The sequence below is a fragment of the Candoia aspera genome, chromosome 1 (genome assembly GCF_035149785.1).
Source record: "Candoia aspera isolate rCanAsp1 chromosome 1, rCanAsp1.hap2, whole genome shotgun sequence".
Taxonomy (NCBI): Eukaryota; Metazoa; Chordata; class Lepidosauria; order Squamata; family Boidae; genus Candoia; species Candoia aspera.
Window position 1 is genome coordinate 332425188 of NC_086153.1, and position 16277 is coordinate 332441464.

General features: G+C 41.5%; 1 protein-coding gene across 1 annotated transcript in view; it reads right to left on the reverse strand.

The window, feature by feature from the left end:
- Positions 1-16277, reverse strand: part of UNC13A (unc-13 homolog A) — a 107891-nt gene that overhangs the window by 53442 nt on the left and 38172 nt on the right. Inside the window, exons 15-21 of the mRNA XM_063289181.1 lie at positions 14277-14355; positions 9115-9186; positions 7007-7226; positions 4511-4738; positions 3136-3277; positions 1438-1607; positions 729-844 (exon numbers count right to left, since the gene is read on the reverse strand). Of these exons, the coding sequence (XP_063145251.1) occupies positions 729-844; positions 1438-1607; positions 3136-3277; positions 4511-4738; positions 7007-7226; positions 9115-9186; positions 14277-14355 (1027 nt within the window). The remainder of the gene's footprint in view (positions 1-728; positions 845-1437; positions 1608-3135; positions 3278-4510; positions 4739-7006; positions 7227-9114; positions 9187-14276; positions 14356-16277) is intronic.

The window sequence follows — 16277 nt, forward strand, 5'->3', positions numbered from 1 at the left end:
TTTGAGAAGAAAGTTACAAGAATTCCAGCAGAGTGAACTATTTCCCATTTAGAACCAGTATCCCTCTGCACACATTGTGGCAAAGACTTCTTTATTTTTCTTTCTAACAGCCTTCTGGTGATCCTCTGAGGAGGCAGGCCCCTTCACTGTCAGTGGGGAAGCCTGCAGCTGTTTACGTTACAGGTAGTCCTCAACTTACAACCACAGTTGGGACTAGAACTCCCATCGCTAAGTGAAGCAGTCATTAAGTGAGTCACAACATTTTATGACCTTTTTTGCCATGGTCATTAAGTGAATCTGGCTTCCCCCATTGACTTTGCTTGTCAGAAGCTGGCTGGGAAAGTCGCAAATGGCGATCACGTGACCCTGGGATGCTGCAACTGTCATATATACATGCCAGTTGTCAAGCACCTGAATTTTGATCACGTGACCACAGGGATGCTGTGATGGTTGTAAGTGTGAGGACTGGTTGTAAGTCACTTTTTTCAGTGCTATCGTAACTTTAAATGGTTGCTAAACGAATGGTCACTAAGTCAAGGGCTACCTGTATGGTCTCCTTGACTTAAGAACCTTTATCACTCTGGGAACCAACTATTACACTGCTGCCCAGTTCTATAGCTGGGTGAGATGGCTTCATGCATCTCCCAGTATATTTGCCCACAGGGCTGGGACATGTGAATCATACCACAAAAAGCAGACCCTGCACCGTTATGTGCCTTTTCACTCACTTCATGGAGGCAGGTGTACTGCACATGGTATGGCGCCACTTTCTCTTCTCCCTTGATCTCCACGCTGATGTGCAATCGGATAGCTCCGGACACAGCTGACTTATCTGTTCGCTTGTCTGAAATGGTTAAGGGATGCAGAGAGAAGAGAGGCATTTGGTAAAACAATTATTTGCAGGATTGATGGGGGAAATGGGATTTTTTATGAAGTCTGTACGAATATCCCAGAATAAGCAAGAATATAAAGTGAATCCAGCTAGTTGAGATAATATAGCCTGATGCCTCTGAAAGGCCCATAGAGTAGGAAAGCCAGCAATAGCTTCCCCTCCCTTGCAGAGCTTAGGAACAGTCAAATTGTTGCATTTATCTCGACTTTCTTCAGTTCCATCGTTTTGTCAAAGCAAATGATTCACTCCAGTATTCCTCAGAGTGAATTGTCAATGGTCTGACTGATCTGCTAGAGATGGTAAGTGTGGGGGCTCAACCGCAAGCTTGGCCTTCTTGAGCTTTCCATCTCTGAAGTCAAGGGCCAATACCAGATCTAGATTTTGTACTTCAGACTGAACGTACTGTTAGTATAGAGACAATGAATAACTCTAGATCTCTTTTCTGAAGAACTGTCTGCCCACTGAGGACTTTCCAGATGCCTATGACCCATTCAGATGGAAAGCTGCCCAAAATATGTCCCTGTTGAGGCTGGATGACTGCTTACCCAGATTGTACCAGACATCCATCTCTCCGCTCAGCGTCCGCACCTCAATGATTGTCTGACCCAGGAAGTCATCGGATTCTCTCTTAAAGCGCTGCTTTACCCTAGACTTGATGTCATCATCTTCATCCCACACCCGAACCTTAATTCGATCGGAGGAGTTATGACATTCACTGGTCATGGAGGAAATCAGGAAAAGAGGTGAAGCAATAGATAAGAGCCGTTTAATGGCACTATGAGTGGGGACATAGATGCTAAGGGAAGGGCAAGTGGTTCAGATTAGGGAGGTCCTGCATCCTGACATTGAACAGGATCTGAACAGTGACTCCTTGAACCTAGAGAGAAGCCTTATAATTACTCAGCCCATTACACATTCCCTTGCAAGGTCTCTCTATCCTCAACATTAATTATACCTCTCCCTCCCATCTTTCCTCTAGGACAGTGTTTCTCAACCTTGGCAACTTTAAGACGTGTGGACTTCAACTCCCAGAATTCCCCAGCCAGCATGGCTGGCTGGGGAATTCTGGGAGTTGAAGTCCACACGTCTTAAAGCTGCCATGGTTGAGAAACACTGACCTGCACCAAAGTGTAGAGAAACAGATTTTTTTCTACAAAAAAAATCCACCTATATTATGGGATGAACTTACAGTCAATCATTAATTTGTCAGGTAAATTATTAATTTCTAACTGGAAACGTAGCTTTACAGAAGTTTGCAAAAATGGGCAGTGGCTGAGGGGATGTTAGATGCTCTAGACCATTTTCTCTGTAGGTAGCAATAGAAGTCCACCAGCAGAGAAGAAGAGGATGGTCATCTGCCTGCGGTGGCAGAAAATTCTACTGCAATCCTCAGTTGCTTCCTCTGCTCTGTGGGCAGTGAGCGTTACACAAACATTCATTAAGGTAACTGGGAGAAAAAAAAAAGATGAAAGCCCAAATTGGGGTTAGAATGGAAAGTCTTCCTTCAGTTTTCTCCCCTGGGAAAGTTTATGAACTTTTCTCTGCCACATATATATATATAAAGATACAGCTAAACTGTCTATAGTGTCTTGATACGCAGGAATAACTCTCTCCAACAATTTTTGAGTTATTGCTAACTAAACATGTTCCAGCTCCAGAAGTAGGCTGCAATCCTGCATTCTTGGGCAAGGGACCTTTTGATTTCTGGGAGCTACATTTGTATTGAGCCAAAAGGGTCCCGGCCCTACCTATTTCTAACTAACCTGGGTTCTGGAGGTCATCCGTTTGGTGCCTGCAGGCTACAATAAATAGGTTTGAGGGGTGGAAGAATGAAGGCTGTAGTAGGCAGTTAGCCTGTAATTTCTGTTTCCTGCCTCAAAATCATGGGTCATGTTTTGTGGCTAGGGAGGAGAGAGGAAGGATTTTGGCACTGAAATTTATCCCCCCACCCCAAGAATATAGCCCACTGGAATCAAGGTAAAGTCCTTTCAAGTAAAAGATTTAGCTTGGAAGCGTAGAAGTCAGAGCTAAGTAATCCTTGGGACAATATTTGGAATGGAAAGTAGAACGTTGCTGAACATCTTGCAGCTGTTTAGCCACAATCTGCTGCTAAGTGATCTCAGATCCAACTGATGCAGGCTCTTAGCCTGCTAGTGTGCTGGTGTGAACTAGTTGTGTGTCAGCTAAGGAGGGAGCATGCCCATCCAACATGCTTAGAGATGAGTGCTGTATGATTCACTTACAAGTGGAAGTTCTCCTCCCAGACAGGGTTCAAATTCCCATAAATGGTTTTTGTTCTCTTTTTGGTCTTTCCAACCTGGACGGTAACATACGGGTCACTGGAGCCTGTTTTATCCTTTGCCTGCAGGCCTTGTGCACAAACAACTACCAAATACATAAGCCGCACACAGACGCACACAGACACACACAGACACAAGTACCATGTTGATTGGGGGGAAGGATACATACATACCAGCACCCCCAAAAAACAAAACAAAACAAAACAATAAAGACAACACATGAAGAAAGAAAGCAAATGAAAACCAAAGTTAGGGACAGATAATAGACATAAAAAAAGAGTTTAACATTTATTTTTTCTTTTCTAGGTTGATTCGAATAAAAACAATCTATTTGTCCATTTGTGTGTGAAATATTAATTTAAAAAATGTGTACCTTCAAATCAGTCTTGACTCCTGGTGATTGCCTGGACTAGTCCCTGCAGTTTTCTTGGCAAGGTTTTTTCATAAGTAGTTTGCCATTACCTGCTTCCTAGGGCTGAGAGTGTGTGACTGGCACAAGTCACCCAGCTGGCTTTGTGCCTAAGGCAGGACTGGAACTCATGGTCCCCTGGTTTCTAGACTGATGCCTTAACCACTACATCAATCTGGCCCTTGTATGAAAGATGGCCAGCCCTAATTTATTGGTTTGATTCATAAGCCACCTTTCAGTTTAAACTGAGCACTCAAAGTTTAAGAACTGTGAAGCAGCTGAAGTGATATTCAGTACTCCTCTAAAAATCACAGATGCCCTCCATCCCAAAATGTGAACGAGGTGAGATAGCTTCATATGCTTGTATGTCTTGACCTCCTCAACCTGGACCAAGAGAAATTAAACGTGGATGCTTCCAGAGGCCATAACTGTCTCCAGACTGATGTTAAATCTACAAGTGAATTCAAAGACAATCACCCTTCAGTATTCTCGTTTTTCTGAATTTTGTAATGTTTTTTGAACACCAACAAAAAAGCATACAAAACTATGCATACAAAAAAGTGCATGGGGAAGGAAGGAAGGAAGAAAGTGCTCACCAACATTCAAATACTAGTGGAAAAAAATCTACACAAGTGTCATATAAGAGAGAGAATTACTTGCACAAATGAATGCATTAGAAGTGCATCAAATGTTTAGCAAATAACACGCTAGAAGGTATGTGCTTCAAAAAACCATGCAAATTTCCATGCAGACTTTTGAAAAAAGAAAGAAGACACCACAGAGATGTGGAAATGGGGGCAAAAAAAGGTTGGAAAAATGAAAAACAGAGCAAAACTAAACTTAACAGACTGGTCTGTTCCTACATGTACGCCTGTATAGAAGAATTCCAGAAAGTTGTCGGCATGGTACCCGTGATGCTGATCTTCGCCGACCACTTTGAGGTGCCATCCAGAACGCTCTGCTTGACTGCCTTCATCTGCTGGGTGTGAGTGGTCTTGGAGACAGCAAAGATCTCCTGGATTAACTCAAAGATTTCTGGTTTATTCCGCTCACGGATCTTCATACGGTCTTTCAGCACCATAATAATATTCTGTGTGCGATCTTCTGCCCCATGTTTAGAACTCTTCTCGGCTGCCCCTGTACACCAGAAGAAATATAGCACTGATAAGCTCACATGCAACAATAATTGTTATTGTTATTGTTTCTTATCTCTGTTGATAACAGCACAGGTAGGCAAACTGTAAGATTCTAGAGCAGTGTTTCTCAAGCTTGGCAACTTGAAGATGCATGGACTTCAACTCCCAGAATTCCCCAGCAAGCATGGCTGGCTGGGGAATTCTGGGAGTTGAAGTCCACACATCTTCAAGTTGCCAAGGTTAAGAAACACTGCTCTAGGCATTCCTACAATTGAACTATAACGCCAAGAATTTCTCACTACTGGCCATGCTTGCTAGGAGTTCAGACTATCTGAAATGTCATAGGTTGTCTACCTGTATGTGATGAATTCCATCTCTTTCAATCATTTTGATAATGAATTGTATCATTTAACAAGAGGGAGAATAAATAACAGCATGCAACAAGAGAATAACTATGAAATGGATTTCTACTTGATTTTAATTTGCAAATTTCATCTTTGACTCTATCTGTCCTTCTCATATAGCTTTGTCTTCTCCTTCCTTATGGTGATTGATTATATACCATCAAGTCAGTGTCAACCCTTAGTGATCACATAGATAGATTTTCTCCATGACAATCTGTCCCTAACCTGGTCCTTCAGGTCTTCCAATGGTACAACCATCACCACTGTAACTGAGTCCATCCACCTTGCTGCTGGTCATCTTCTCTTTCCTTCCACCTTTCTCAGCATTAGAACCTTCTCCAGAGAGCTGAGTATTTGCATATGTCCGAAGTAGGATAATCTGAGCCTGGCCAGTGAGAATTCTGGGTTGACTTGTTCAATTATCTATCTGTTTGTTTTCTTGGCTGTCCATGGTATTCTCAGGAGTTTTTTCCAACACCAAAGTTCAAAAGTGTCAATACTCTTCCTATCCTGCTTCTCCAAAGTCCAATGTTCACTTCCCTAGAGTGTCAAGGGAATATCATTGCCTGCATTATTCTGACCTCTGTAGATATTGACACATCGAGGCATCTGAGTATCTTTTTTAAAGCCTTCACGGCTGCTCTACCAAGTGCTAGCCTGCGGTGTATTTCTTGACTGCCTGTTCCTTTACTGTTGATGGTCGATCCTAAGAGGCAGAAGCTATCTATCACTTCAGTATCTTCACTGAAAATTCTAAGGCTGGTTGTTGGACCTATTGTCATTAATTTGGTCTCCTTTATATTTAATTTTAGTCATATTTTTTAAATTGTGGTCCTTGACTTTTATTACTAGAGCTTGTGGATACTTGGCATTTTCAGTTATCAGCATAGCGTGGGTTATTGATGTTTCTTCCCCCAGTTTTAAAACCATGCTCAATTTTATAACCATGCTCTTCCAATCCAGGTTTCCTTAATATATATTCACCATATAGGCTGAACAAATAAGGGGAGCCTATACAGCCTTGTCTCACTCTTTTCCCAACCTGGAGCCAGTCTGTTTTGTTATGTTCTGTCTGTACTGTGGCTTCCTGACCTGTACATAGGTTTTGCATGAGGACCATGTTCTGGGATTGCATTTTGCTAAGCACATTCCACATCTTGACACAATCAAAAGCATTTCTATAATCAACAAAGCCCATAGTGACTTCTTCTTGCTATTCTTGAATGGTTCTGCTAATCCAGTCAGGGTTCAAATCATGGGGGGAGAGGTAGTGGAGAGGAGAAAATCCATCTACAGATTACTTTGAACTTAGCCAGATATGCTTCATGTAGCACTGTCATTTTAAGAGAGGGGTAACAGAAAAGCTAACAGCCTCATATACCCTGAGCATGTCCTTTCATGTATGAAAGTTGTCCCCTGCAGAAGATAATATGCTGCCAGCACATTATCACTACTGCTTGTTTATTATGGCTGTATTTACAAACATGCTTCACGTGGCTACTGGATTAACCCATTTCCTTGTTTTGTACAATACAAGGACCACAGACTAATCAAACATCTGGGGTTTTCTCTATACATTAAACTACAAAAACTAAATAAAATCAAAGTTAATGCTTATCAAACTTAATGTGCTATGCAAATATAGCTGCTAGGTTTAGAACAGACCTGATGAAGTATGTCTTCTGAATGCAGCTCATCAGACAGGAGGAGAAGGGTGTTGTTTAAAGCCAAAATTCATTAGGGAAAAAGTACTTTTGTGGATTGCTGAAGCAATCTGCAAAAGTATTTTTTCCCCAATGAATTTTGGTTTCAAACAACACCCTTCTCCTCCTATCCCCAAAACCATCGTGCAAGGGGATCCTCACTTTGCAAGCAGTCAGCGTTGAGCAGGTCTTGGCACTTTTCATGGCACTTCACCCCACACTCGGTACACCGCATTCCTTGGCGTGCAATGCCCCAGAGCAGGCCCTCACACTCATAACAATAGGTGGGAGTGGTGGCAGTCCACACCTCAAAATTATGGGGGGTTGTGCAAGAGATGGGATAGATTAAGGCTTGGAGGGTCTTCTTGTAAACATGGTTTTTCTGTGGGGAAAGAATAGAGAGCATACAGGTTGGAACAAGAAAAATGATGTAGCTCAATAGTGGCTATATACTATGGGCCTTTCCCTGCTTGCCCTGGCAACATCTTTTTTGTGGCTTGTCCCCGTGGTGTTGTCTTCCTCTTGTCCCCAGCCCATGAATGAGACAGCCTTCATTTGTCCTTAGACGTTCTGGTGTGAAAGCGACGGTTCCTTTCTTTTTTGGACACTGTCCAAGGGCAGCTTCAAGATTCGGCTATGCCACTCTTACTTTGGAGGGAAGTCGGGAGACTACGTTGATGGGAAGCAGAAGCAATAGGGGCAGGAAAAGGATTGGCAGCCATTTCAGGCTGTGATAGTTTTTCGCCATTTATGGGTGGAGAGCTTTTCAACTCAATAGTGGGGAAAGGTCCTGTGTTATAACAAGAGCCCCCTGCTAGAACCATTCTTCCTTGACACGTGTTCTATGATCAGGAAAAAGAGTAGGCAAGTTTTTTCCTCTTATGGGTCAAGTTTCTCTAGGGCTAATCTTTTGGGAACCACATGCTAACCAAGGGCAGAACATTGTGAGCAGAGCAGGGACCACAACTGGCTGACATCACTCCTCCTCCTTCCTGACACTCTCCTTCCCCACTACATGAGACCTCTTTTGCTTTCTCTGGTTCTCCTTCTGACTTCCTTTTGTTTTCGTGCAACATGCTGCCAGAGAATGGAAAAAAACAGTTATTCAGATTTCCGTAATTCAGATTTTTTGCAGAGAGATTTTGGAATTAAGCGTTCAGGGCTGTGGAAGGCCCTGGGCCAAGATTTTTCAGCCTCTAATTTTCCTGGAGATGCCAAGGGCTGAGGTATGGTTTGGGATCAGGTATGCAGAAAGATTATCCCCAAATCTCTCCCTTTCAGCTAGATAAAAAGAGTTAAAACAAAAAACAAAGGGAGAAGTTAGGTCACAGGACTAGAGAAGTAACATGAGCCTCCTTAGTCCTTGATTAAAGACTGGAATCTGCATGAAGCTAGAAAAGGTCTAGAGAAGCAATCAGAAGACTTTTGCTTCAGGAATCTGTTTGTCTTTAAGGAATGGGTAAACCAGTCTATCCAGAAAACTAGGTTAGAATTTTAAACTTTATCTTCCTGTATGTGTGTCTGCTATTGAACCTTTATTGTCTGTGATATTTATGTTCTCTGTACAAGCTCAGCAGCTTGTGCTTTCTGTAACTAATGAGTGTGCTCAATGTTCTCGCTTTGCTCTGGGCCCTTCCCCAAATCATGTTGTCCTTTTTTACATGGGTGCATTTATTCATTGGAGTTATATCTTATTTTTCCTCCAGGTGCTTAAGACAATATGCATACCATGCCCACCTCTAATCTCCCCATCCCCAACAACCCAACCAGGTTGGTTGGGCTGAGAGAAAATGATTGGCCCACTTAAGGAGCTTCTCTGGTTGAGGGTGGACTTGAACCTACTATAAGTGTCCCTGGTCCTACTCCAACATCTTAACCACCACACCACACTCACTCTTTATACAGTCCATCCCATAAACTTAGGTCAATAAGGCATTTGTTTCAAATCCTGCCCTGGCTCTGCTTGATCTCAATGGTTCATTCTGCATTCTTCATGGAATGGCCCATACGATGGAAAAACGATGTTCTCCTGGAGTTGAAGCAAGGCTCCTCCTTATTATAACTTAGGAGGGGGCTAATACTTATTCACCCAGGCCTTTTAATGTTCAGTTGTTTTACATTACAAGTTTACTGTTTATTGTTCAGTGTTTTAAATTTCTTGTTTCTCACACGATTTTATTGCATTTCTGTAAGCCATCCAGAGTTGTTAAGCAAATGCTCAGGATATCCATTTCCTACATAAATGTTCTAAGTAAATAATTAATACTTACTAGCTCTTCATTGTTTAAAGTGCTTGATGCAAGTGCTGACGTAATACCAGCTTTCCTGGACTGGACTAAGGACTGTTGGAAAGAAGCATAAAGAACAATCAAAGCAAAGCAATAAAGACCATGCATGTTCTTGGTCATGAATGATCCAGATGTGTCTTCGTAATTGCCATTCACTTTAGAGGCAAATAAAATACTTCTAAACATAATCCTATATTTTGTATTTTAAAAAATCCTTAGGACTCAAAATATTGCTTTATGTCATTGTCTTGTTTCCTTACATATATTTGTTTTTATAGGGGATGGATGAATTTCTCTGAATGTTCTAATATGGGTACAAGATGTGAAATCAATTATAATTCCTCGGGGGACAATGCAATAATTTGTACTAGTATTTATTACCTAACCATATGAGTTGGGACAAAATCCTTGGAATATCAGAAAGTGGGCCAAAAACTCATAAATAATTTTGAATCCAGAGTAGCAGACTAGCAGTCATCCCTAAATTTTATCAGATGTGTGAACTGGGAATGCATTTACAAAGAATAAATATTAAAAAAGAAATACTCACCATAGCCTGTAAAGTATTGGAGGATGGAAAAGTACAAAAAGAGAGGAAAGTTGTTGTTAATATGTGCAGAAAATCAGGCTTTTCTTCCAGACCTTCCCTATGATAAGCAAAATGGCACAAGACTCATTAAAGGTTTAGGGGACTCATAACTCTTTTCCTATATCAGAGACAGGGAACCAGTAGTTCTTGTCCCCTATCTCTAAGGAATCCCTAGCGGCTTATCTCTGATCAACTCCAGCCAATGGAGTCCACTGAAAAGGTGTGACTTGCAATTCAAAAACAGCTTTAAGTCCACAGGTTTCCACCCCAATCCAAGATCTATTAAATCTACTTTCTACAATCTTGGGTCCTCCAGATGTGGTGGAACTTCGGAAGTTTCAACACATTTGGAGTCACCATGTTGAGGAGAACCATATGAGCTCTTACTTGGTTTTAGACTTCATGTCCATATTCCCTCATATTCCCACCACGATTTCTCCACTCACCAACACCAGCATTCTTGTAGTGTGTCCATTAGTGACTTGGAAGCAAAACAATTCCTACAGACTCAGCAGATTCCCAGGGGATAAATAAAGCAATGCTTATTCTGCCGTAACACATTTCTACATGTCAAAGTATACAGTCCACAATATGTAAGCCTATCTATAACTCATTTGCTGTTCAAAGTGCTGTTCCAACCCACACTCAAAAGTTTGGTACTTGTAAATAAGACACAGGCCTCAGCATCCCCACTCCCTCTATTGCAAAAGACACAAAAGAAGCTGCATCAAGGAGCAGAAGCTCGGGCAAAAGACAGACAAAGGAAGGACAATAAAATCTAGATGTTGCAAGCAGGAAGTTAGTACGAGAAAGGCAAGCAAAGGTGCAAGGGGTGGAGGGAGTCAGACCTGTAGGTGACCGAGATTTATACCATATCAGAACTTAGCTTTCAAGGATTCCTGAACTTTAAGTTAAAACCTATTTGAAACTAATTTTACTTTTTCATATGTTTTATCTATAAAACTGTAATTCCTGGACTTCTTAATGTGACTTGAGAAGCATCCCAACTAGGCTCTCTAGCACCTTTTAGATGAACTAGAGGTCTCAGATAACAAGTCTTGGGAACTGTAGTTCTGTGGAAGGCCTGGGACCTAATTCTTTGTGTTTATAGTGAGCTATAATTCCAAGGATCCTTGATGACATTTGATCACTCTGATCATTCTCCAACTAAGGAGCTTTGGGAACTGAGGAGCTTTGGAGGGCTTCAGATTTCTAACATACATACACACACATACACACACACATATATACACACACACATACATACACACATACATATATATATATACTGTATATATATAAAGGCAGGATAATTTTTTTTTTCAAGGAAACATTAGGAAGCCTTGGATGTCCCATATAAGACTGACATTCCAAGCACTTTTTCACTGAATTGATCACTCTGATAATAGTTCTTATCAAGAACTTGATAAGAACTTTCAGGACTTGCAAATTTTGAAATGCTTTCTAACATAGAAATTTTAATATACACATGACTGCAATCCCCAGAATTTCTTGAGTGCAGAAGTTAGCAAAGAAGGGTAGCAGCTAGGTAGAAGGACTTTTAGTTACCTCATTTTATACAGATCGTTTGTCTACACATCTTAGAATTGAATGATCTGTCCCAGCTTCCTGCAACGGACCACCAGAATTGAACTTTCAAGGAAGAAACTGAGAATGATGTTAAGAAATCTCTAGGCACATTTTGTGATCTATAATTATTATTAGGTTTCCTTGTTAGGGACCTGGTACAACTTCATATTGTAGATGAGCATTAAGTTAGATTTGGGGTAACAAGGCGAAGAGAAAGACAATGAAGTCATTGTCTTCAAAAAACACATAAAACAATATGGTTCTATTTTTGGTGTATCAAATATTGCCTATATAATTTCTTCCTCATCTAGTGGCCTTCACATATTTTGGACCACAATTCAGATAATCCTTGTCTGGGACTGATGAGAGTTATAGTCCAAACACTTGGGGGGGGGGGGATCACGGGGTAGAAGGTTGACCTGAGTTTTTTGCACTTCTTCAGGTTGAAGCTCAGGAATTGCTCATCACTATCCCACAAGGTGTGCTGTGTCACCGCAGCTTCTCCATTCAGAATTGACTACATCCAGAGTGGTTGCTGGTTTCTCTTAGTCTCCTTTCCTGACGAATCAGGAAATACATACAGGACTTCCTGTTTTAATAGCACATGACTACCAAGATTTATCTGAGCTTTGTCATCTTTGGTTTTTTTGAATCTGCTCTTTTCCCAGTTACTGAGTACAGTACATGGTAATCACAGGGGGAGAGAAAAGCATTATCCTATCTGGTGTCTGGAGATGCTGGGGACCTAACCCAGGTTCTTTTATCTACCACTGAAGTGTGGTTGCTTTTGGGTAACAAATATATCTTCCCAATATTGCCTACTCTAACATTTTAGCTCACCAGTCCTGCTACCTGAGATACTTTACCTGAAGAATCTCCTTCAAAAGTAAGTTCTCACTGAACTATGCCTTCCTTGAAAGGCTGTCAGTAAGGGAAGCATATGAGGAAAAGCGCAAGAGATGTGGTGGATCAAAAACATGTTGAAGGGTAGAACTTGCACAACGAGGAAGGGTTGTATCTTGGGAATAGTGAGGTTTGGGAGTGTAGTGTTAGGAGGAAGGAGACAAAATTGGAAAACTAAAATGCGGGAAGACATTTGGTACTCCTTGTCGGACAAGGATTTTGCACAGCATCTGTTAAATCAGGCATTTGCAATTGGTTGCCTTCCAGATGCTGTTGGAATCCTGGGTTTAGGGAAAGAGGACTCCTGGGGTGTTCTCCCTTTCACCTCATTCTCACCAGATCGCTGATCACTAGCGGAAGAGATTTACGTCCAGCCTTAATGTCGGGCATGCTGTTAATGCAGCGCAGAAACTTTACTGCTGCTCCCCTGAGAGAGAACACACCCACAACAGCATCAGCAAGCAGAAGATGGAAGAGAAATAAAACAAGCTTTATTAGCGAAGCGAAGCAGAGGCAACTGAATAAGATGTGGCACACTGGAGCCAAAGTAATGGAGGATGTGATCTTTCTTTCCCCATCAATCCTGTTTCCAGATTTTGTTATGAGCAACATTTTAGGGCAGAAGGGGGATCATGAAAATTGTCACAGCAATTATTATTTATTGGTTCTATTCTATGCCTTTGGATTTTAAAGTAATTAAAACTTATTCTTCATAATAATTTGAGAACTGGTGCAATGCAGTTCCTAGAGATCCATTTCCACTGCAAGATTTTAGAATTTGTAGTTTGGTGAAGGGGACGTCTCTGCTTATCCTTGTTAACCCTTAAGTTGAATTCTTAAGAAAATGCTTTTGGGGAGTTTATTTATTTTCAGCCACCTTTCTGCTATAATGAGCACTTATGTTAGCTAACTTCACTAAAGTATAAAATAAAATTCAAGTTATATATGGATGACATTAAGTTAAATCACTTATAATCAGCACTCTGAACTGTGCCTGGAAACAGGCTAGTAGCCAGTAAATTTTTGTAATAAGGAAGTCCCCAAACTGTGTTCACTAGTCAGCAGTCAATAGCGAACCAAGTAATGTTTCTAGCAATTTTAAGAAACAGCTCCATCTATATTGGTCTCCACAAGTGGCAGCATCTGGCTGATTTAATTTAACTGGAAAGTTAAACAGAGTTAGGCCTGGTTAGTACTTGGCTGGGAGGCCCCCATAGGATCCAAGAGCAATAAGCTTGATTGGAAGCAAAAGAAGGCAATAACAAACAATTTTTGTATTGTTGCCAAATAAATTATATGGATGTGCCCATGAAGTCACCAGCAGCCAATCTTACAGTATTCCAAGTAGAATTGAGTCAAAGGCTATATTGCTGTTGCTAGATCCAATTTCAAAGCAGTGGATGCCTTTGGTGCAACAGCCTTAATTGTCCAAATACTTTCCTGATGACAGCCCCAAATCCAACAAACAGCTTTGGAGGGCACCAGGTAGGGATGGCTGATACAGGTTTGCAAATGAATAGGTGCATCCATCTCTCTAAATCAGTGTTTCTCAACCTTGGCAACTTTAAGATGTGTGGACTTCAACTCCCAGAATTCCCCAGCCAGCCATGGCTGGCTAGGGAATTCTGGGAGTTGAAGTCCATGCATCTTAAAGTTGCCAAGGTTGAGAAACACTGTTCTAAATAAAGAGAAAGATCTTACAGATATAGTAAACCCTTGTCTGCCTTCCCATAGCTTTCATCTCTCAACACAGGAAGTGGGACAGCAATGAAATCAATCAGTCAGTCAGTCAGTCAATCAAACAAGGCTACTTAAGACCTTTACAATTTCAAGAGAATTTGTGCTTGGACATTTTCCAGTTCACTCTCTCAACCAATAGATTACACCAGATCTCAAATTACAAAATAGTGAGTTCAAGGACTTAAATCTATGATGCCACATTCATCCTTCCATTAGCTGGCTCCAGAGAGACATTTAGTGGAATTCCTGCCGTTCCAGAGCAGATAAAGCCAGCAGCTGCTGGAGAGAGAGAAAAGAAAGGCGTTAGAAGAAGAAACCTCACCAAATCGCTAACTAGGGGTATGGGTTTCCTTTTGCGAATGTCAGGCATACTATCAATTATGATCAACCCGCCACCAGGCCTGGAGAAGAGACAAAAACAGTCAGATCATACAGGAGGACAGGAAGGTGAAGGGAACAAGGTTAGGATAGGGAAGCAGAGAAGGGAGAGGAAGGGAAGGCATCAAAAGATGAGGCAGTGAAAGTATTTAGAGAGGCACCTGCATAGCCCTGGATGCCTCTGTGCTTCTTCTCTACTTGGACCCGGGTGGGGTGGGAGGGGAGAATTCTGATGTTGTCCCTTGCCAGACAATGGACTTCCTTGTGGGAATGTGGCAATACAATGGCTGATTTTAGAGACACTTAAACAGAGAGGGCAACATCACTTCCCAAGGCCCCAGACACCCCTTTCGTTTACATCATGGCTATGTCTTGTCAAACTGAATTTCGAAAGGGTACAAAACCTTGCACAACTTGGCAAAGACAAGATGACCGTGCCTTTTCCCAAAACAGCTTTGGGTGAAGAAGGACGTGCTGTAAAAAAATATCAACTTGCAAGTATAGAGGAGTAAGAATATGGGGGAGCACAGCTCAGATACTTTTGTTCCAAAGCAGAAATCACAATGTCATCTTTCAGAGCGGTATTCACCCATGTTGGAAGCCTGGGGGCCAGGAGACAGGTCTGGACTGGCACATAGTCACTTCAGGAGTCACACTAAGTTTGACAGTGAATGCCATGGCTGATGAGAGAGACGTAAAACTATTCTTACCAGACACACACTTTTAGAGATCTAGATGTGCATATATCCATGTACATACTGTATTTATGTCCCAAACGCATGCACGCAGCTTCCTATGATCCTGAATTTGGGGATTTTGTTTTCAGATGAGGGCCGTAAAGATGAACTCTGGGACATCAAATTTCACAAATTTTACCAGCAGGAATAAAAACGGATCCCCCACTCTTGTCTCTCAGAACACAAGAACAGCACTGTTAATTAGGTCAAAGGTGTCTAGTCCAGCATCCCGGTTTGAATAATGGACAATCATCAGATTTTTCTTTTTCGTGTCAGAAGCACCTACCAAGGCACTTCTGTATTGAAAGGATTTGCCAGTGATGTCACTGTTGCCCGGGGGACACCCGAGGGGGCTCCTTTCATGTCCCTGTTATTTTTCCCACCGAAGTGGTACCTATTTATCTGCTTGCATTTGCATGCTTTCAAACTGCTAGGTTAGCAGGAGCTGGGACAAGTTGATGGGAGCTCACTCCGTCATGCGGCTCATGCTCTCAGGTTTCGAACTGCCGAGCAGCCGACCTTAATGGTCCTCTGACTCTGCGTCTTAACCACTGAGCCACTGAAGCCCCCATAATCATCAGATGCTTCTGGGTTGTCTCAGGCCCTTTGGCTGATGTTTCCCCATAACTGTAGTGTTTCTTCACCTGGAGGTTTATGATTCAACAGGGCAATTGTTGATCCATGATATGGTCTAGGTACCTTTTGAAAACAGTCTAAGTCAGGAGCTACTACCAGCTCCTGTGATTGGCAGCCCCTCAAATTAATGATGGATTATGTGAAAAATAAATGTTGTTCCATACCCTTTTCCCTCCTGCATAATTTTATACACCTTAACAATACCTCATGCCCAACTTAATCATATTCTTTTAATTAAAACTAAATTTTTAATTTCTTTTCAATGTTGAAAATACAGTGTGCAAAAGTTGGAGGAATCCTAGAAATTAAATTTTACTGCTCAGAATTGTGAACAATTACAGTTTTGTGAAATCTGCCTTTTACTATTGAAGTCTTGCCATTTGAACTTCAAAAGGAAAATGTAAAAGTCTTGCTAAACGGATGGCCATAAATCTTACTAAATGCTTCTGTAAGACATTTGTCAAATCCTGCCAAAAGCTAACTGTTACTGCGTGCCATCTGTCAAATCTAATGTAATCTTTAACTGCTGGATGTCAATTCTTGTAATAAGTCTTGAGCATTGCAGTAATGTC